This window comes from Solanum verrucosum, unplaced genomic scaffold, assembly GCF_900185275.1.
Source record: "Solanum verrucosum unplaced genomic scaffold, falcon-dt-bn FXZP01000103.1, whole genome shotgun sequence".
NCBI classification, from domain to species: Eukaryota; Viridiplantae; Streptophyta; class Magnoliopsida; order Solanales; family Solanaceae; genus Solanum; species Solanum verrucosum.
The window spans coordinates 4,158,586-4,179,611 of record NW_026020048.1 but is presented as its reverse complement, the minus strand read 5'-3'; the positions used below and the strand labels follow the sequence as shown (position 1 = coordinate 4,179,611).

General features: G+C 33.8%; 5 protein-coding genes across 6 annotated transcripts in view; 2 read left to right on the top strand and 3 right to left on the bottom strand.

Moving 5' to 3' along the window:
* The first annotated feature begins 100 nt into the window (after window positions 1–100).
* On the top strand, window positions 101–2,142 carry LOC125822629 (probable polyol transporter 6). Its single transcript, XM_049502050.1, is given in 3 exon segments — window positions 101–299; window positions 814–1,501; window positions 1,503–2,142. Coding segments are annotated over 3 exon segments (1,359 nt in total). The 5' UTR covers window positions 101–202; the 3' UTR covers window positions 2,077–2,142.
* A 504-nt stretch (window positions 2,143–2,646) lies between these two features.
* The window catches only part of LOC125822634 (proteasome subunit alpha type-4), an 82,009-nt gene continuing 63,629 nt past the window's right edge, over window positions 2,647–21,026 (bottom strand). Inside the window, exons 1-2 of one of the 2 annotated variants that reach the window (XM_049502055.1) lie at window positions 6,778–6,896; window positions 2,647–3,557 (exon numbers count right to left, since the gene is read on the bottom strand). In XM_049502055.1, coding sequence (XP_049358012.1) covers window positions 2,790–3,536 — 747 coding nt within the window. In that variant the 5' untranslated portion in view covers window positions 3,537–3,557; window positions 6,778–6,896 and the 3' untranslated portion in view covers window positions 2,647–2,789. Of the gene's footprint in view, window positions 3,558–6,777; window positions 6,897–21,026 lie in introns of those variants that run through there. The other variant, XM_049502057.1, reaches the window with a different exon arrangement.
* Window positions 7,662–21,026, bottom strand: part of LOC125822626 (UDP-glycosyltransferase 43-like) — a 36,857-nt gene continuing 23,492 nt past the window's right edge. Inside the window, exon 2 of the mRNA XM_049502048.1 lies at window positions 7,662–9,195. Within this exon, the coding sequence (XP_049358005.1) occupies window positions 7,746–9,194 (1,449 nt within the window). The 5' untranslated portion in view covers window position 9,195 and the 3' untranslated portion in view covers window positions 7,662–7,745. The remainder of the gene's footprint in view (window positions 9,196–21,026) is intronic.
* On the top strand, window positions 10,474–15,876 carry LOC125822625 (nucleolar complex-associated protein 2). Its single transcript, XM_049502047.1, has 12 exons — window positions 10,474–10,564; window positions 10,667–10,791; window positions 11,389–11,460; window positions 11,543–12,103; window positions 12,639–12,944; window positions 13,297–13,353; window positions 13,666–13,995; window positions 14,087–14,293; window positions 14,554–14,640; window positions 14,907–15,001; window positions 15,089–15,217; window positions 15,375–15,876. Exons 1-12 carry the CDS (start codon window positions 10,546–10,548, stop codon window positions 15,637–15,639), a joined length of 2,253 nt encoding a protein of 750 aa, XP_049358004.1. The 5' UTR covers window positions 10,474–10,545; the 3' UTR covers window positions 15,640–15,876.
* LOC125822628 (protein UNUSUAL FLORAL ORGANS) lies at window positions 16,842–18,702 on the bottom strand. The gene has a single exon (XM_049502049.1). It carries the CDS (start codon window positions 18,441–18,443, stop codon window positions 17,049–17,051), a length of 1,395 nt encoding a protein of 464 aa, XP_049358006.1. The 5' UTR covers window positions 18,444–18,702; the 3' UTR covers window positions 16,842–17,048.

Sequence of the window (21,026 nt, the reverse complement as noted above, 5' to 3'; positions counted from 1 at the left end):
TTATTATCCACATAGTATTAATTCTTTACAAATTATGTACATTTTTTTGGAAAACAGACAATAGCTAGAATCGAAATGGGATTTGTTTTTTGACTATAGATATCTGAATATATATTATAGACTTTTACTATCTTATTTGGAGGATTTATTTATAAAAACAAACTCCAGTTTCTATTTTAGGCTTATTGCATTTTGGGAAAATATGGAGAATGATAATGGAGAAAATCCTACAAAGGTTAACAAATATGCATGTGGTTGTGCAATTGTTGCTTCTATGATATCTATCATATTTGGTTATGGTAAGTTTTATTCTTCATTACTTCAAATTTTCCTTTTTTTTTTGTGTTCTAAATTTACTGGCTTGATTAATCTAAATTCATATTAGATAGTTCATTAAGGAGCTAAAACATTCCTTATGATGAAAAAAGTTCTACATTCACATGTTAAGGAATTATCGAGCCAACGGCTTACGATTGTGTAAATATCTTTTAATCGTAACTGCGTCGTTACTATTAATTACTCTTTCTGTCTCAATTTATGTGACATACTTTTTGTTAGTTCATTTTTATAAAAAATGTCACGTTTCTATAATTGAAAACAATTCTGCTTTAGAAATCTCTTTTTACCCTTTAAAATGGTACATGGGAGTTTTAGACCATAGATTTTAAAAGTCATTTTTATCCCTCAAACTTTGTGTCAAGTCAAATTGTGCTGCATAAATGGGAACGAAGGGAGAGTATATAATTGATAAGAAAAGAAAAAGTATAGTGTGAATATATTCTAACAATAATTTTATGTTTTTTATTTTGTCAGATACTGGTGTGATGAGTGGTGCAATGATATATGTGAAAAAAGAATTCCAAATCAATGATGCCAAAACAGAAATATTAGCAGGGATTCTAAATTTATGTGCTTTAGTTGGGTCACTTTGTGCTGGAAGAACATCTGATAAAATTGGAAGACGTAACACTATAATGGTAGCTTCAGTAATTTTCATGATTGGATCAATTTTAATGGGATATGGTCCATCTTATATAGCATTATTAGTTGGAAGATGTATTGCTGGTGTTGGTGTTGGATTTGCACTTATGATAGCACCTATTTATTCAGCAGAAGTTTCATCACCATCGTCACGTGGATTTTTAACATCTCTACCAGAAATCGGAATAAGTATTGGTATTTTACTTGGTTATTTATCTAGTTACATTTTTTCGCGATTATACCTTGAACTTGGTTGGAGAATAATGTTGGGAATTGCAGCAATTCCTTCACTTTTCTTGGCGATTGGCATTCTTAAAATGCCAGAGTCTCCTAGATGGCTTATTATGCAAGGCCGTGTAGGAGAAGCCAAGAAAATATTGTACAAAGTTTCTAATTCCCCTCAAGAAGCTGAAATTCGCCTCAGGGATATTAAAGAGGCTGTAGGAATCGATGAGAATTGTAACGATGACATTGTTAAGGTTCCTGAATCAGCACAAACACATGGGGTTTGGAAAGAATTGTATTTTCGCGAAAGCAGGTGTACATGACACTAGGAAGCAAATACTAGCCACAGTTGGAGTTGGACTAACAAAATTTACATTTATAGTGCTATCTACTTTCTTGATTGACAGAGTTGGGAGAAGAAAATTGTTGTTAACAAGTTTAAGTGGTATGGTAGTGACATTAGCTGGACTTGGTTTTTTCTTGACAATTGCAGAGAATTCTGGTGGGACACTCATTTGGGCTTTGGTACTTAGTATAGTTACAACTTATGCAGTTGTGATGTTTTTCAATATTGGTCTTGGTCCAGTTACTTGGGTTTATAGTACTGAGATATTTCCTCTAAGGTATAGGGCATTGGGTGCTGGTATTGGTGTTGCTGTTAACAGGTTGATGAATGCTACTGTTTCTATGAGTTTTCTGTCCATTTCTGAAGCAATTACAACTGGAGGTGCTTTTTTCATGTTTGCTGGAGTCTCTTTGGTGGCTTTGATTTTCTTCTATTTCATGTGCCCTGAGACTAAAGGAAAGTCTTTGGAAGAAATGGAATCTGTTTTCACTAAAGGCAAATCCTTAGAAAATTTCAACAAATAGACATTGAGAGCATGCAGGAGTTGACACTTTGTATATATTTCTGTATTTGTAAATAGTAATATTTAACATTATTATGATAAGAAAATATCTGATTATGTCCAAAGGATCAGTTTTACATTTTTGTGAGAGGTATTGATTAATGAGTAAACATAAGCTTTATGTATAGACATTCATGCAATCACATAAGTTAAAACATATATCCAAGACCTTAAAAATGATAAGCATACCTTCTACTTGCACTAATTCCTTCCATTCTGAATAATCATCATACCTTCTGCTTTGGTATAATCACCACTACATAACCATAATCCTCAGGGCTTTAGAGGACTAAATAGTTTACTAGTGGAACTTGGTGGGAGGAAGGAAATAATGTTTAAAATGGATAGCTACAAGATGAAAAGATCTCGCCTTCTTCTCCACCCTCCCACTGTAGTTGCATCAAGTTAAAAAAGAGGAAGATGGAGGGTATGTTGTCTGTTCTTTTCTTTGTCAGGCAAACACAGGCACAAACATGTCAAATGCAGTAAAGTACCATGATACCAACAAATGATGAAATAATCCAAAACAAAATTCAAACTGGAGAGCATATGACATAAATATGCATGCAGTTGTAATAAGACACAAATCCACCACTTAGTTTTAGTACAACATGTCACACATGGTGTAGAGAGAGTTCAATGATGTCATATGCTAGATCAAAAGACATTCTTCGACTATTCTTCTGCTGTAGGTTGAGTCAGTCCGGCACTCACCAACATTTTGTTCAGAGTTTCGGGAGAGCATGCTTGATACTTGACTTTCCCATTAGAGAGAAATACCTCAGCAAGTTCAAGTTTCTCTGAAGTGAGGCTAGTGCTATCCATTGTCTTACCAAGCACTTTAAGAGCAAGTTGAACGGCCTCTTCCCTTGTGATATCATCCTTGTAATCCTGCTTAAGGATTGATTGAGCTGCCTGGTTGTTTGCTCCAATTGCTGCGGCTTTCCAACCACCGTAATTTCCACTTGGGTCGCTCATGTAAAGTTGGAAGCCATAGTTTTTATCCCAACCTGCAAAGAGAAATGAAACACCAAAAGGGCGAAGCCCACCAAACTGTGTGTAACCTTGCTTGGTGTCACATAGTGACTGAACAAGTTGCTCAACTGGCATGGGTTCTTGATAAGCAAACGTATAGCGCTGAGCCTGAACCCTGGCCGTGTTGATCAGTATGTTGGCATCAGACATAATTCCAGCTACAGCGCACGCCACATGATCATCAATCTTGTACATCTTCTCACTTGAAGTTGAGGTCTGAAGCAGCTTAGATGTTACTTTCTTTTCACCTACCAACACCACCCCATCCTTGGACAAGATGCCTATAGCACTACCTGCATTTCCAATAGCCTCCATTGCATACTCAACCTGGTAGAGACGACCTTCTGGGGAGAAGATTGTTGTACGGCTATCATACCTTCGTGACATTTTTTCTTAACTGCAGTATACCTGAATAAATTTACATAACTCAAGCTAGTTAGATAAAAATTTCAAAGCACATGAAACATGGTTCATTTCTTTTACCCTTCCCCTGAATAAGTCTAACTAACGAGCATGTACGCGAACACAAAAGAAAGAAAGATGCAAAACTGAGTCAAAACAATATATAAGTCCCCATACGAGTTGAAGTTGAAAATTGTCATGACTTACAACCTCAGGGACTTCCCACCCGTATGGATAAACTTGTGGACATTTGAAGTGTGTGTACAGTGATACTGGTAATAAGAGATTTTATAGATGAGCTTGCACTAAGCAAATGCATGAATAAAGAAGGTGCAACTCCTCAATTGTATCTAGCATTGCATCTACATCATGTATAAGAACCAGGTTTCACAAAAAAGCTAGCAAATAAAAACATTTGTGTTTAAGGCTAAGTATATTTCTTCTTTTGCCTTAAAAATTCTGCTATTTCTTTTTGATGAAGAAGAAATAGCAGAATATTTCTTTCAAGCCAACTGTCCACCAAATGGCCTGAGAAATAGTATTCCAAGTTTTTTGGGATTTTTTTTTTGAGACCCTCGCTGTGTTTAAACTATGCAGCAGATCAATCAGGAGTTTGGCATAGTCCAATATATACCAAGTAGTGCAAAATACATACCCAAAAATGAATTGGAGCTAACACTTCATGATGTCATTTAATGAAATTCCTTATCTCATAAAAAAATGTTTCAGTGTGCTAACTGCTAACCCTTCTCTGTGCTTCTCGAAACAAACTAAAAGGGGCAGTTTAGCATTCCAAATTTAAGGGTCATATGGCATGTGAATGAATTACATATAGAGAGAAGAAATTTTAACTGAAAAAAACTTGAATATGCAGTTAGCTAAATAAGGAGCAGCAACAAGGATTGCCAGAAGATAACAAGTATAAAAATCATTAGTTAGAGCTGAGTTTTCTTTTCTATTTTTCTTCTAACTTGAGGTCAGTGTCAGTCAATCTATATTATCTGCTATAGATTTAGAAAATAACAAGTCTATTCTTTCCTTTTTATTTTGATAGGCATCAAACTGTTCAATTTCTTAGTGGTACCAACCAAAGCAGCTGGCTTACCACTTTCACTTCAATAACGATGGGAACTCAAGACAGAATGGGAAGCTAAAAGAGCTAATGACAGATTAAACAATGATAATTAGGAGGATTATTTTCATCAAGTCCAGCACCTTTTGAGATCCAACAAGAAAAGGAACCTTCTGAAAATACTGTCCAGTTTGTCGAAAAGGGCATCATTAGCAAGGCCATTGTGGGCAACAAGATCACAATGCAAGTTGCAGATGAAAGAGACTATCCAAGTGAGGGCAAAGAGCCAAAAGGAAATACGACTGGGGACATAACAGAATTTATGGTGCAACTTCTTAGGATTTGAATAAAAAAGAAGAAGAAAAACGCACTTGCATTATTGCGTATGAAGTTCCAGAAGGAAATGTGAAAAACTTGGAGGGAAAATTGTTTGTGGGGAAGACATGAATTTGGTAGGTTCTGGTAGCATTTTACTAGTAGCCAAAGCAAAGAAGACAAATCACTTTGTCGTAAATCTTACTTGAAACGCTAAGATGTGGCTTGCCTACTAGAGTAAGATAAATACAATTGCAGACTGGAGGCTAGTACCACCAGTGTCAGCTTCAGTTCTTGCAATTTGAAACCAAAAGATTTTAAGAGTTGCTCAATTGTATACTAATTGGATACAGAATACAGTTCGCACTTGGTACAAAAAAGGAGGGGACTTCTCAAGAAAACAAATCAGGAGCAATGTGATCCAAGGTTTAATATATCCTAGATTTCAATTAAGAAAAGATCATATTTTTACCAGAGATTGGTGATGGGTTGCTCCAAGATTATTTTTTTTTGTAAAATGTGAACAGAGGATAATAAAAAGGACCAATTGTAAGAAGTGATTTAAGGCAGCTAGGGTAAACTATTAGCTGTCAGGATCAGAAATCTTCTTATATTAGGTTTCTGTAGATTAAGGCTAAAGTTTGGTACATTTACACTTTCACTCCTTATATTCCAATAAAAATCTAATACTTCGGCAGGGGACTCCCTTATTGGCACAAGAACTTGAGCATTGTTCAAAAAGAAGTTATAAAGAAAGGAACTATAAAATCGAGAGTTAACAAAGCTAAGTGGGTATAGTATTAAAACTCAGTAAACACTGCAGCAATCCTACAACTTAGATTAAACATGCCTTTAACTGCTAAGGAACTATTGTTTACTACAAGGTGAAGAATCAATGTAGACAAACACTAACTAGATCTCTCTCCTTTTTAACACTTGAATCTCCAACTGAGGTCGGCACAGTTATTCAATACATTATACATGAATTCCACTCAAAGCCATCCTAGAGAGTACTTCAATGGACATTCCAAATGAAGAATTTTTTATAAATTGGTTATGTCATTCAAAACCCTCCTATAACTTGGGTGGTGCTGTGATTTATCTTTTCAAATACACACCAAAAAGACCATGGCATAACTACATAAATCAGGTCATACGACCAGACGGGTTGCTCACATGGTAATCACCCTCCACCTCCAACCTTAAGGTTGGGGTTTGAGTCACCAACGGAGCAAAAAGGTGGGAGAGCTCCCACGCAGCAGTAAAAAAAATCAGGTCATACGTCCCTTTAAGTTTTCTTAAACACCCCTAGTCGTGTTCTGCGACTTCTGCTTCATAAACAACAGATATATCCACCCAACTTTCCTAACTAGTGACACCCAAAAGCCAAATTGTTCCCACTGTACATCTTAAAGAATTTTGACTCCTTTTAAAACAGTTATTTACAACAAGAGCTGCTATAGAGACGAACTTATGGCACCTACTAGTAAAATATTTGTCCTAAATTATCAATATTTACTTTTCCTATCAAAAAAATTTGAAAATTAAGGGGAAAAAGTGAATGCAAGGGATAAATTATACTTGCTATCAATTACACTAAACCCTCTTTCTAATTTCACAAAAAATCCAAATTTCCCATACATTTTCTTAAAAACATAAACCAAGAAGTTCAACTAATTTACTTATCAATAGAATAACACAAACCCATCACTCAGTTCAACAAAAAAAAATCAAGACAATCAAGAAAATACTAAGAAATTGGGGAAAGGGGGAGGGTTTATATCGATCAAAGCATCGGTAATAGAAAAACAAACGCCATTTGAAGAGATGGAAAGATACCTGAGATGTGAGATCTAAAGAGAAGCGCAATGAAAAGGGTCGAGAGGTTTTTTCCTCTTTATGTAGACGAAGAGTGAAGCTAGTCTTTTTGCGCAAGTTTTTTATACGGGTCGGATCGGATCGGGTAGGCCGGAATTGCGTCTGGTAGCCAGTTTCATCCTAGTACTATTTAAGTTATATTCATTTTTTTCCAAAATATTTAATATATAGCCAGTACTGTCAAATTTAGAGTTTGTTTGGACATGATTTGAAATTAATTGATTTGACGTTGAAATTTTATTTTTATTAAAACTTTCTCGAGGATCAAAAAAGAATCAGCTTGAAGTAGTTCGATTTATAACGAGGGCATCACATAATTTCAAGAATTTGAGTTTGGGGAAGTTATCATATACCATATCCCAAATTTCATCCTCAAGAATTGGTAGCCTTGAAGCCCTTGATATAACTTGTTAGAACAAGGAATGATTGTAGTGTAAGACATTCAAAATGTAACTTATTTTTCGTAGAGATATGTCAATACATTTCTTGAAGATGGTTGGAATTTTCTTATGTTTAAACGGAAGAATAAATAATAACTCTATTTTCGAGATTAAGCTAATTCGCACAACAAACAAAAATTAAGAATGCCGTTCTTTTATTCTTGAATTGATATATAAAAAAATATAATTTTGAAGTGTTTGTCTTTTTAAAGAAAAATATGGTAAATCTATCAAGAATATTCTTACTAATTCCAATCGAGATCAATCATTTATTACAAGAAAAGAATCTACATCTACTCACTCTTTTAGAAAATAAAAGTTTTATTGATGTGCTTCATAATCATAACTTTGATTATTATTTTTTTGAATCCAAAATTACATAATTAGATAGAGTTACCATAAAGTAAACTTTATTTTCATCTCTTTATAAGTTTCTACTAAATTTTGTAGTCAAACAAAGCCCACCAAGTCGGACTAGCTAACCCTTCTTCAAATCACAGCCATTAATTCATCAATCAAGTGTGCAAGAAAATTAGAAGATGAGCCATTTTCCTTCCAAACATCTTTGCATTTCTCACTCATTTTCTTAAACCTTTGTCTCACCTCACCATCACCATCACCATCCATTAATCTTTTAACCCCTTTTGCCACTTCCTCTGATGAAACCAATGCTGTACCATCTCTATAATCCATTGTGATTTCCACAGCCAAATCCAACTCTTTCACCAACTCAAATGCATTCAAGTGTTGCTCTGCATATAATGGCCATGTACCAATTGGCACTCCATAATATAAACTTTCAAGAATCGAATTCCAACCACAGTGTGACACAAATCCTCCAATAGCCTTATGGGCCAAGATTGTAACTTGTGGGACCAACCCACACACTAGCCCTTTTCCTTTTGTTGATTCTAAAAACCCATTAGGTAGAATTTCCTCCAAGTTTGTATAATCATTTGGAAGTTCTCTTTTATCCTTTGGTGCTTCTCTAATTGCCCACAAAAAAGGGTGTCCTGCTTTCTCCAAACCTTTTGCTATTTCTATCACTTGTGAAACTTTAAGACTTCCCATACTTCCAAAACTCAAGAAAATTACTGATGATGGTTCTTGATTATCAAGCCATTTCATAACATTTTCATGACCCCAAGAATCTTGATGCCATTGAGCTGGTCCATTATGATCCACTACTGGTCCAATTGGATAAATTGGTGGTACAACATGACTAGTAGTATGTACTAATGAGTTTAAGCAAAAAGGTTCAAGTTCTTGAAATGTGTTGACAATAATACCCTTTGTTTCTTTGTACCTTTTTGCATGATGTAGGAACCAAGAGTAACCATCTCTATGTCTTTTTAGCATGAATGAAGGGAAACATTTAATAGGGACAGGATTGGAAAAACCAAGAATGTTGAAATCATTGGATGAATCTTTGAACTCAATATTAGTACTAACTTGAGCATCTAAAATTGGGAGATGTAACATAAAGCTCAAGAAAGTAGCAGGGGAAGCAAAGTAGAGATAACATGGGATGTTAAGTTCCTTGGCAACATCAATAAAAGATGTACAAAACATGTCAATAAAGAATCCAACAACTTGCCCTGAGTTCGAGTCTGAGTCTGAAATAAGGTCAATAAGTGCATTTTTGACTTGTGACGTGTGATTTTGTATCAATAGTGATAAAAAGCCTATAGTGGCCTCAAATTGATCTAGGGACGGTGGATCCGCCACGGGGAGGGAGAGGAAATGGATGTTTCCGGTGGTGGTGGTGGTGAGAGAGTCAATATATGATTGGACAAGTGGTCTTTGAGGGATGTTAATTAAAAGTATGGTGGCTGAAAGATTTTTGTTTTTTTGAGTGAAGAGTTTAGCAAACTCAATAATTGGAACAATGTTGCCAAGTGCTGGTGTTGAAATGAACACTACCTTTGCTCTTTTCATGGTTGGTTTGGGATTTGGCTTGAAGTAATTGAAGATAAGGTGGTCACTATATATAAATTATAATGTAGTACTGTTTTCTAGTTAGCTAGCCATTTGTCCTTTTTTTTTTTTTTTATTGGTGGATCTTTTCTATTCAAAGGGGTAGTATTTTTTTATTTGAACTTCTTAGTGTACTATAAAAAATATTAATAAGCATGTGAGTTCACTAGGTAGGTCATTCTATAAATTCTCTTTTTCAATTGGGTAGTAGGTGGTAGTAGATAGCAAAGTGCCAAAGCCTTTCGTCTGGTCAGAAAAATAAAAGGCTTACATACCCAATGCAAATAAATTTCGTGTAGTGAACTACGATCCGTTTCAATTAAGCACAAATTCCATTTACACATTTGAACTATTAGATATATATTTTTAATTCAAATTTTGGATTTTTTATACATTCAAGCGTCTATTATGTAGTTAAGTTAACCACTATAAATATGTCATTTCCTATAATTATATACATCACGTCTCTTGATTAAAAAAAGTTTGAGGTTTTACGATTAATTAAAGCTAAATTGTATAATTAAAGGTGACATTTTTAAATGATTAGCTTATTTACGTAATATGCATTTGAGAATGCATGAAATTTTTTTCAAAAATCTGAATCAAAAGTGTCCAATAGAAACACTTTACCAGATAGTTAGATGCTCAAATGGAACAAACGGTAATCCAAATATCTAAATAAAACTTAATGACAAATTTAAATGGCTATAAATCTTTTAGGTATAATGAACTATCAATATACAATTAACTATTTTTGTAGGTTATCTTACTATTATGGTATACAAATATTTTCCACCATCGTTACAAATTTTAAATTATACAATATAAATATCTTTCTTCTATTTGACCAACAAGAAGGAAAAAAATTTACAAAGCAATGGGACTAGTTCGAAATAACTAGTATTTAGTAAATGATTCTTCTATTTTTTATTTTTTTTGTAATTTCTTTTTGATTACGGTATATTTGAGTAAATTCAAAACCTTATAAAAAAAATATATATTAGAACATGATCTAAATTTATGTAGAAGTTGGACAAAAGTCTAATATGTTGTTCACCCCAAAGTCATATTTACACATTTTTTTCAAATTATGGACAAAATTTAAATAATGGTCAAAAAAGGGACATTTACGTAATTAGCTGAAATAACATATTGGGCTTTATAGTTTTTGACCCAAATTGTAGAAGCCCAATCCCAAACTTCTTCATCTATCCAGCTTTATCGATATGGAGCAAAAATCTTCAGAACACTAAACCCTGCAGCAAAAATCATAGGGTTTTAGCAAGAAAAAGAAACTTACAAATTTCAATCAATGGGGACGAAGAACAAAGGTGCTTTTTTTTTTTTTTCAGTTTTTCTTTCAACGCACTTTCCTGTTTTACATCCTGTTTTATGCTATTTTTTTCTTCTTCTTTTTTGGTTGGGCATGTCAGAATCGAAGAAATTGAGCAAAAAATCTTCTGGGGTTGAAGAAAATACAGATGAAATGATGTCCAAGTCATCTTCAGAGCAAAATGTGGGAGGACATGCGGAGCAATTGAAAAGACTCCAAGAAAAGGTGAGAATTATGTCGACATGGCTATGAGTCCTTTGCTTTCTTTTTGTGCTTTCAGTTCTGTATTTTAGTACTTTCTTTTTGAATGATTTTACTTTTTATGTTAAGTTCTGAAAAAACTTGAGGAATACAAAAACATGAGCAGCCAATCTTTTAGATATGCGTCAGAAGCAGCAAACAAGTTGCTTACTATCATTGCCTTTGTTTTTCTTTGTAAGAACCGATTTTGTCTGTCTGTTATTGATTTATTATTTGATCAAATAAAATAAAATTTCATTAAGAATTAGTACCAAGATGGTACTTTGTGGAGTACAAGAGAATAGAGTATTAGAATCCCAACATCATTTCTTCAAATGCCAATAATATGATTCAAAGATGTATCTTGATAGGTTTCCTTACAGAGTTTAAGGTCATTCATCTATAACTCATTCCTATATTTAGCCTGCTTGTATCATTGAACAACGTAATCCATCTGCTATACATTTTGATATTGTCAGTGCAAGAGTAGTATGGTGCAAATATTCATTCCATAATTTTTTGTACTGATTACTGATAAATCTATTTAACCCAGCATATGCCACTTTTTTTTTTTTTCTGTAGGATCCCGAGTTCTATCAATTCTTGCAAGAGCATGACAAGGATCTCCTAGAGTTTGATGATGAGGATACTGATGTAAGTCTTTACAATATCTTCCCTTCTCATTGTTCTCATGGTATGTGAAATGTTTGTAGAATCTTATTCCAATTTTGTGAAGGATGATGCCGATACTGAAATGGATAGTGAGGAAATCGAAGATGATGAAGCTGATGAATTTGACACTGAACAACTTGTTCATGCAGATGGAAAGGAGGTCAAGTCATCCACAAATGTCATCACTACTGCAATGGTGGATGCTTGGTGTAGTTCAATTCATGAAAACAGGAGTTCGGGGGCTATTAGGTCTCTCATGAGAGCTTTCCGCACGGCTTGTCATTATGGTGATGATACTGGTGAAGATGCTAAGTCAAAGTGGAGTACTATGTCTAGCACTGTGTTCAACAAGATAATGTTATTTGTTCTAAAAGAAATGGATGGAATTCTTCGTGGCCTGTTGAAGTTACCAACTTCTGGTGGGAAGAAGGAGATGATAAAGGATATGTCTAAAACTAAACGATGGAAGAGCAACAACCACTTGGTCAAATCATATCTTGGGAATGCGCTACATGTTCTAAATCAGATGACAGATACAGAAATGATATCATTTACATTACGAAGACTCAGATTTTCATCTGTATTTTTGGCTGCTTTTCCAGTTCTTTTAAGGAAATATATAAAGGTATGGGATTGAGTGATCTAATACTTACAATTCACATAACTCTTTTCTTGTACAAAGGAATGATTAATCTAGAACAACAGTTTTCTTCTGCTAGAATATAACTTTATTTGCAAGAAATTTGCATGTTTCATCCTTTCTCCCTCTCTTTTTGGGCAGGGGTGAGTTGGTAAAGCTATTTGCTGTTTCAAGGCTTCAGCTATTATCAAAAGCTAATTATCTTCAATTTGTCATTGGGGTCTTTTAAGTGTTTTCTATATCAGTGCTATGAAATTTATATCTGACAGTTGAATGACATGGCATTTGGTCCTTGATCACTTCAAACTACGCACACTGCTTATTTCCTACTATCACAAACAAAGTAAATTCATTGAATTAAGATCCATAAGAATTAAGTTTAAAAATAATTGTGAAGCACTCTCGGTTTAGACTTCTCTGTTTTTCAGAATACATGAGTCACATGGTTCTTTGTTCTCTGCATGAGATATTCTTCACACTGTCTAAAAGAATCAAGCTTAAGCATAATTTGACTTTTCAGGTTCTTCTTCATTTCTGGGGTACAGGTGGAGGTGCACTACCAGTTGTCTCTTTTTTGTTTCTAAGGGATCTGTGTATACAGCTTGGCTCTGATTGCATTGACGAGTGCATTAGAGGGATGTATAAAGCTTATTTATTGAACTGCCAATTCATGAATGCGTCAAAGCTGCAGCATATTCAATTTCTTGGTAATTGTTTCGTTGAACTCCTTAGGGTGGATCTTCCCAATGCATACCAGCATGCCTTTGTTTTCATTCGGCAGTTGGCAATGATTTTACGGGATGCGCATAGTAGTACTAAGACCAAGGTTTGTTATTTTGTTACTGATAACTTGTCTTCTTTCCGACTATTTGTTACCAACCACTGATATATGCTTACTCTATAAATCTTTTAGGAGTAAAACTTAAAAGTGTATCTTGTGTAGCAGTTTTTCTCTTTTTTTTTTTAAATAACTTTAGATGAAGAATGCTTGGCTTAAGAGTTCCAACATACATGTTAGCTTAATTCATATTTTCACGTTTGAAAAGATGCTCAAAGAGTATCAAGTGGCTTCAGCATTTTACATTACTGGTAGTATCTTATCCTATTGAAAGTTATCCTTGCCTTTTAGTGGCCGCTGAATGCTAATTATTGTTATCCCTTTATCTAATCTTTTCTAGAAACCGTCTCAAAAGGCTAACCAATCATCCAAGGAAGCACACAATACCAAGGGCAAGGTACTTTGACTCTTAACTTGTCGCCTTTTTATTTGTTTTGGATTATGGTTACCAAAATGTGATCTTTTTAACTTTCTCTCTTTTAGTCAACTAAGTTCTGGTAGAATATTCTGGTTTTAAGAGTTGAGAAAATGCATTTTAGCCTTCATTTGTAATTTTCAAGAGACAAAGTAGCTTTGAGTGTCAAGTTGATCATAAAGTGACAGTGTGTTATGTTGCTTCAGTATCATGCGCATATTGTATATCTTTTCATCGTTATATTTGCCTTTTAGGGGATCCAATCACAGTTTCTTCGGTTTCAATCCTTCTCAGGAATCATTTCTGAAGGTTTACCAGTGGAAGTATATACATTGTCTTGAGCTTTGGACTGCAGCTATCTGTGCATACAGTTCAGAACCTGAGTTTAGGCCCATGGCTTATCCGCTGACGCAAATAATTTCTGGAGCAGCTCGTTTGGTTCCAACTGCTCGCTATTTTCCCCTTAGATTGCGATGCATCAAAATGCTCAACAGAATTGCTGCATCCACCAATTCTTTTGTTCCTGTTTCCCCTCTCCTCTTAGACATGTTGGAAATAAAAGAATTGCATAGGCCTCCAACAGGGGGAGTTGGAAAAGCCATAGATTTCCGTACTGTTTTAAGGGTACTTCCAGAATGCCTCTCCACTTACTTTAATAGTGTACTGCTTTATAAGAACTTGTCTTGGTTGTCTGAATCTATATTTGATGTATCAGGTTAGCAAGCTTACGTTGAAAACGAGAGCATTTCAGGAAGCATGTGTGTTTTCTGTGGTTGAGGAACTTGCTGAGCATCTTGCTCAATGGAGCTACTCAGTTGGTTTCTTTGAGCTCTCTTCTGTCCCTGTTGTTAGGTTACGCAACTTCTGCAAGTCCACCAATGTCGATAGATTTCGTCGCGAAATAAAGCAAATTATTCGCGAGGTATGTTTGTTGGGTACTTGATTCTATTTGGTGATATGACTGGATTATTTTCTCAAGTTACATGTCTGCATTAATAACTTTGCATAGTTTTCTGAGTTCAAAAGATCTTCTGTAGTATCGATTCTGGGATATCTAACTTTGCATAGTTGCATAGTTTTCTTTAGTCTCTATTATGGGCTATTTGTTAGCTGGCACCAATTGTTTCTTCTGAAAAGAAGCCTTTGTTATAAGTTCCTGAAGTTGACTTGGTAAATCTACAGATTGAAGCCAATTCGGAGTACACAAATAAGAAGCGCATGACAGTTTCATTTCTGCCTAATGACCCAGCGGCAGCATCTTTTCTTGAGGTTTGAACATCCTGATGTTTATCTTTCCCATTTACCAGTAATATTCCTGTAAATCACCTTTCATTTTTCAACCAACCTATACTTGTTATCTTCGTTTGTTAGTAAGGAACACATTGAAAGCTTTGTCCACTTGTCAAAGCATCCTTCTGATGAAGATGAATAGGTTGGGGTGTTATAGAGATTTGTGTGTCTAGGATTAATCCATGTCATCATCTTTCATGATTTGGTTCCCTTGAAACAATTCTGACCTTCATATTCATCCTTAGGATGATAAGAATGCAGGGGTGAGTCCTCTTTCAAAATATGTTGCTAGTCTCCGACAGAGAGCACAACAGAGAAGTGATTCATTAAAGGAATCCAGGTTTCACAATACTCTATTTTTCTTAGGATTTTTATCTGGAGACGATCTTTCTGTTGATCATAAAGTAATGAACTTGTTTATCTGCAGTATACTCGTTGGCCAAGATTCATCTGCCTTCGGGAGTAAGATAACTGAAAGTGATGAAGATGATGATGGTGAAGATAGCAAAGGTGATGCTGTCTTCAGTTCTTCTTGGCTACCTGCAGGCACTCCCAAGTATGTTCACATTCTTCTTCACCACTTACCTATTCCCACCACCTATAACCCCCTCCTCAAGAGGAAAAGAACCCTTGAGACCTGACGGGGGGATCAACAAGCTATCTTTCTTTTGTTGGTGTATATGAATGTATTTGTCCGGTATGATTCCTTGCAGGGATGAGGAGTCTACAGAGGAGAAACAACAGAAAAAGAAGAGAAGTAAGGATCAGCAAGATGAAACTGCCTTTGACGAAGACATTGTAGAGGATTTTATTCTCAGTTCTGATGATGAGGAGGGTTCCTTGAGTGACGCCCCCTCTGATGAGGAAGCCAGCATAAAACAAAAGCCATCTAAAGCGCCTTCAAAGAAGAAAGGGAAAACGCATCGGAGGAAGAACAAGAAAAGGAAGCAATCCAATCAAGTAGCATCTGCTGTCTGATGATTCTTGTACAATGAACAAGAACAGTGTAGCGTGAGCCAGTTTGTCCAGTGTAAGCTATAAGCAAAAAATATTATACTGTACAAGTTAGCTATCATTTTTGTTTTCCTTTATCCTAAAAAAATTTTCGTGCCATGTAGGGCAGACTACGTATAACAATTCATATATAACTAATCCCAACTAGTTGGGTATTGAGATGTAATTCATTGATTGATCTATTTCTTTTTGGCACTTATACAGGTCGTTCCTCTCCCGGTTCTTTTGATATACCCCTCTGATCACAACTCGAGTTATGTGCACTCTCAAAGTTGGAGTGTGTACTTGCTAGATGAGGTTTAGTTTGAGTGTATATTTATGAATTATGCCTTTTGTTTAGCTCACAACTTGAGTTATGTTTCAAGTTACAATCTATCAACAGAAAATTTCAAATTTCAAAAGAAAATTCGTAAAACTTGTTTTGTTTGCAAATTCATTTGTTTATTCATTGTGAAACGCACAAGTAATTAGTAATTTTTTTTTCTTTCAATACATATATAACAACATACTTAGTGAAGTTTATAAGAAGGGTTTTAGAATGGTAGAGTTTATGTAGATTTTAACCTTAACATCCAATTGCATGATAGTTGATTTTGTTCTCACTCTTAAAAAATATGAAATGAACAACTTTTACTTCTTTTTTCAGACTTTCACTTATTTGAAGAGAAGAACTAACTAATCGACCACGAGCTAATTTTCATTTATAACTTTGAAAATAACTTTCTTATAGCAAATGAGGTTAGTATATTCCACGTGGCAAAAAATATGATTTGGAATCAGTTCAAAACGAGGGATCCTAACAATTTTTAGCTTGTATAATAAACTAATTATATATCGATTATCCATTATATACTTGGTTAAAATTTGCATAAAATTAAAAATTAGATTTGTAAGATAGCTGTGTAGTGTAAAAATCAATTACTTACTTTTTTTTCTCTACAGCTGAGAAAATTCATTTTTTTAATATATTATTATTGTTTCCATCGTCATTATACGCACACTCATGGTTATATTAACCAAAAAATATGTGGAATACTCTATGATGCTAAGAAAATCATCGTTAAATTGACAATATAAAGATATTCTTCTTGTTTTAATTATTAGGGTTTTCTACTTTGTACTAGTTTTCAAAAGAAGTCAAAAAAGATACCTAAGTAAACTATATATAAGCACAAATCAATGTAAAAACTCATATTAATAAGTCAACCAACAGTAGTAGAGTACAAATTAAACTTCATACTAAACACATACTAATATAAAAACACTAGTTAATTACTAGATAATTAAACACTAAAATACAATTAATTAACCACCAAATTAAACTATTCATAGTACTAGTACTACTGATACCCCACTTGTAAACAGTTTAACTATCAGTTGAATGACTGAAAGGGTAATGTCAACTGATCAAGAAGTGCACCAATAGGTGCAGCAAGTCTAGGGTCATAACCAAATCCATGCAACTCTCCCCCTCCAACTCCAACTCCAAATTCTCCACAATAATTATTACTACTACCACCACCAAAGTCCAAATTAATATTATTATTTCCCAAAAATGGACAAGGAGGAATCCAAATCCATCTCTTCTTACAAAAATCAAACAACAATGCCTTATCTGAATTATTCTTAATCATTATCACCACATACTCACCATGTCCAACACAATTAAACCCTTGTCCATTTTCCACTTCAGCAAATTGCACATACAATTGTTGTGGCATTCTTTCTATTTCCAACCACATTGTCCCACAATCTTGCAATGCCCAAAGCCTCAAACTTCTTGGCACATTGAGTTTACTCTTTTCAACTGCTGCAACTAAAACAACCTTACCATTCCCTTCTACAAGGCTCGGTGAACGTAGAAATCGTCGCATCGGGGCTTGAATCTTGCACCAGTTGTTAGTCCCTATATCATAAGAAAGCACACTAAAAGGACTAAAATTCATGCAATAAAATCTCCCCTGTACATGCACCATTTTGCCTGATTCAAAACTGCATAATCTTGGAAGTGAAGAAGTTGTACCCCATATTGAGTAAAATCCATTACCATCAATATGAAATGACTCTGTAGTTAAGTTTTTAACCGCATAAGGAGAAATCAAGTCATCTCCAGCTACAGCTAAATCAATAGATGTATTAGTTATAGTTAAACCAATAGAAGGAAAAAGCCTAGGCCTTAAAGTTGGAGGCAGGGGAATTATGGATCCTACAAGTGGATTACATAAAAGAATGTTTTTTGATCCAGATTCATCTGAAACAAAGCAAATCAATCCACCAGAAGATGAAACAGGAGAAAACCCTTGTGGGATTAAAGCAAAAGAAAGCCTATACCAAGAAAGATTATCAGGATCAAACAGGTACCCTTCGACAGAACAAATTCCTGAATTAGTACTACTACTATTCATCATGTTCTTGTAAATGTTGTTTCTTGGTACTTTTTGTTTAAAGAAAATGAACCAGTTTCTCTTAGGAGAAACTTGTAAGTACAATTCAAGAAAATGTGTAGAGTAAATAAGTCCATAGAATCTTTTACAAACAGCTCTAGCTCTAAAGAAAGCAGGTGGTGGAAGAAAAGCAATGATTCTATCAATAAGCCTATGTGGAAGTCTACTCCAAATTCTACTATCCATCCAAGTGTTGATCATTCCATTAATTGATGATGAATTTGGAGTTCCAAGAAAATTGGTTGTTGGTGTTGGTGTTGGTGTTGGGATAGGAAAAGCATAGGGAAAGTGAAAGCTAATAGGGGCATGATGAAAAGCTTCCATTTTTAGAGTATAATTGGAGATAATACTAAAAGGGATTTGAGTTTTGCCTTCAAGTTTGGAGCTAGGAGAGTGTAAAAAGGAAAGTTAAGGTTATTTTTTAGATGGTTTCTCTTTTATGTTTCTCAAATTCAGTGGACATGTGAGTAAAAGAGGTGGAGTTTCACTAAAGAGGAAGAAAATGAGGAAAGAGATATGAATGTTTGGCAGAAAACTAAGCAAAACTAGAAGGGAAAGTCTCTTTTATGGCTTCTCTCTTTGTCTTTTGGATTCTTGGTTTGTTTTAGGAGATGGGAACAAGTGTTTATATAGGAATTTGGCAGCCTTTGTTTTTCATTTATTTTTTTGGTGGTAGAGTTAAAAGTGAAGTGATGGATAAATGTATCATTTCAGTGTTTTCTTGTCAAGGCCGAGGAAGGAAGGACAATCCACAGGCTGTAGTTCAACAGACAAGCAGACAACACACACACACACAAATAAAGAGACAAGTTATTATGATTAACTATGGAGTTCTAGGTTTCCTAGGTTCATTACTAACGGTGTTTGATGGAGTGTATAAGAATACGGTGTATTAGTAATGCTAATATTAGTTATTTCATTTATTCATTTTTATTTGTCACGGTTTGATTTGACATGCCTATTAAGAAAAAAATTATGCTTAGTACTCCTCCACTATTGACTTTGCATATTTCTTTAGAAACTATAAAAAAAAAAAAGAGTAAATTTTAGATTTAGAAAACATAAAAATCATATTTGTATATTATAGTTATAGTTTGTATAATTGCGCTCCATAGCAAACTTTATGTTTGCTATGGCTATTAATCTGTATATTTCAAAATACATATACATAAAAATCTATATATATACAACACATATGTATACAAATTACGACATATATACAACACATATGTATATCGAATAGGTCTATTTGTATATTTTGATATACAAGTGGGTCTTGCAATTAATTTTTATACAACACATATCTATACCGAATGGGTCTATTTGTATATTTTGGTATACAAATGGGATGGCAAAAAAAATGAAATGTTTGCTGCGAATTACAAATAAAAGAAACTATGGCTATAACATTTAATTTGAATTAATAATTTGCTATTTCATACAATTTTCCCTTAAAAATGTAATTTTCCTATATCACCCCTTGAATATAATAAATATTGTGTCTTGAAAAATGTAATGGGAAATGACTATAATAAGTGATAAGGGTAAATTAGGAACTAAGTGTAAAATTGTCCATTGATTACATAAAGTGGACAAGTAATGATGGGCATCCCAAAATAGTATAGTGAACAACTGTTGTTGTTCGGAGGGAGTATTAGGGTTTGGAAAATAATTTGGAGAATAAGTATTTAATGTTGAAGGTAAAACATAGAAAAAAATAATTATCTTTTGTTGATATGTCAAAAGTAATAACTAAAAATAAAAATCTATTTTAAAATAAATGACAAGTAAAAATGAACGGAATGATTATATTGGAATTATTTCTTATCCTTTGTTTGATTTGGTATATTAAGAGTAGTTATTAGGGTTTGGAAAATAATTTGGAGAATAAGTATTTAATGTTGAAGGTAAAACATAGAAAAAAATAATTATCTTTTGTTGATATGTCAAAAGTAATAACTAAAAATAAAAATCTATTTTAAAATAAATGACAAGTAAAAATGAACGGAAGGATTATATTGGAATTATTTCTTATCCTTTGTTTGATTTGGTATATTAAGATTAGTTATCCCATGTATTAATAGCCCATATATGGATATTGGATAATATAATAGTTTGTTATGTATTTGTTTATATAGTGAGCGAGTAAAAGTGTACAAAGAAAAAATTATGTATGACTCGAGAGGAAGATATTAAATATTGCATAGGTATACCAATAAATGAAGAAAAGATAAAGTACAAGAAGAGCTGCTACTTAAGTTATAGTCTTTGACCATGACTTTGCTAAATAAGTGTTCTCTTTATTTATTTTTACTTTGTTCTAAGTTTGAACTTTGTATATTTTCTTAACAAATGACAATTACTACGAGTTTTTTTTAAGATATCAATATTAATTGATATTTAGTCTGAGGTTTTGAAATGTCATTTTCGAAAATAGGTGATTGATCATGTCTAGAATAAAACAAATACACACAAAATATATTTTTAATATAATGAACAAGTAAAATTTAGCGGAGAAAGTTCTCCATACTATAAAACAAACACACAAAAAGCTTTACAAGATTATCACTTTGGAGTAGAGAATACAAAATTTAAAGAATCATTATTTTTGTCCTTATTACACGAATTGTTTCCACCAATCTAGAATAAATGCTACTACTTTCCTATTAATAATAAGAAACTGTATTAATCTCCTTTATTTTATTAATCAACATCGTAAAAATAGAAGAAAAGAAAAGGCTGAGTGCAAAAGCTATAGTCAAGATTGTAAGTTGGCAGCAACTATTCTTTTGTGTTGTTATTTAACATTTTTACCCGATTTGTCTAAAATTTCAAGTGTCACTGGTCTTTTGTACTTGTTTAAACATCACAATAATTAACATCACAGATATAATAAAACATATTTGT

Bases quoted from the DNA above. Each gene is read 5' to 3' on its own strand.
- LOC125822628 (XM_049502049.1), bottom strand. From the start codon at position 18,443: ATGGAAGCTTTTCATCATGCCCCTATTAGCTTTCACTTTCCCTATGCT.
- LOC125822625 (XM_049502047.1), top strand. The intron at 12,945-13,296 runs GTTTGTTATTTT...AATCTTTTCTAG, and splicing joins ATAGTAGTACTAAGACCAAG to AAACCGTCTCAAAAGGCTAA. The intron at 14,294-14,553 runs GTATGTTTGTTG...GTAAATCTACAG, and splicing joins TAAAGCAAATTATTCGCGAG to ATTGAAGCCAATTCGGAGTA.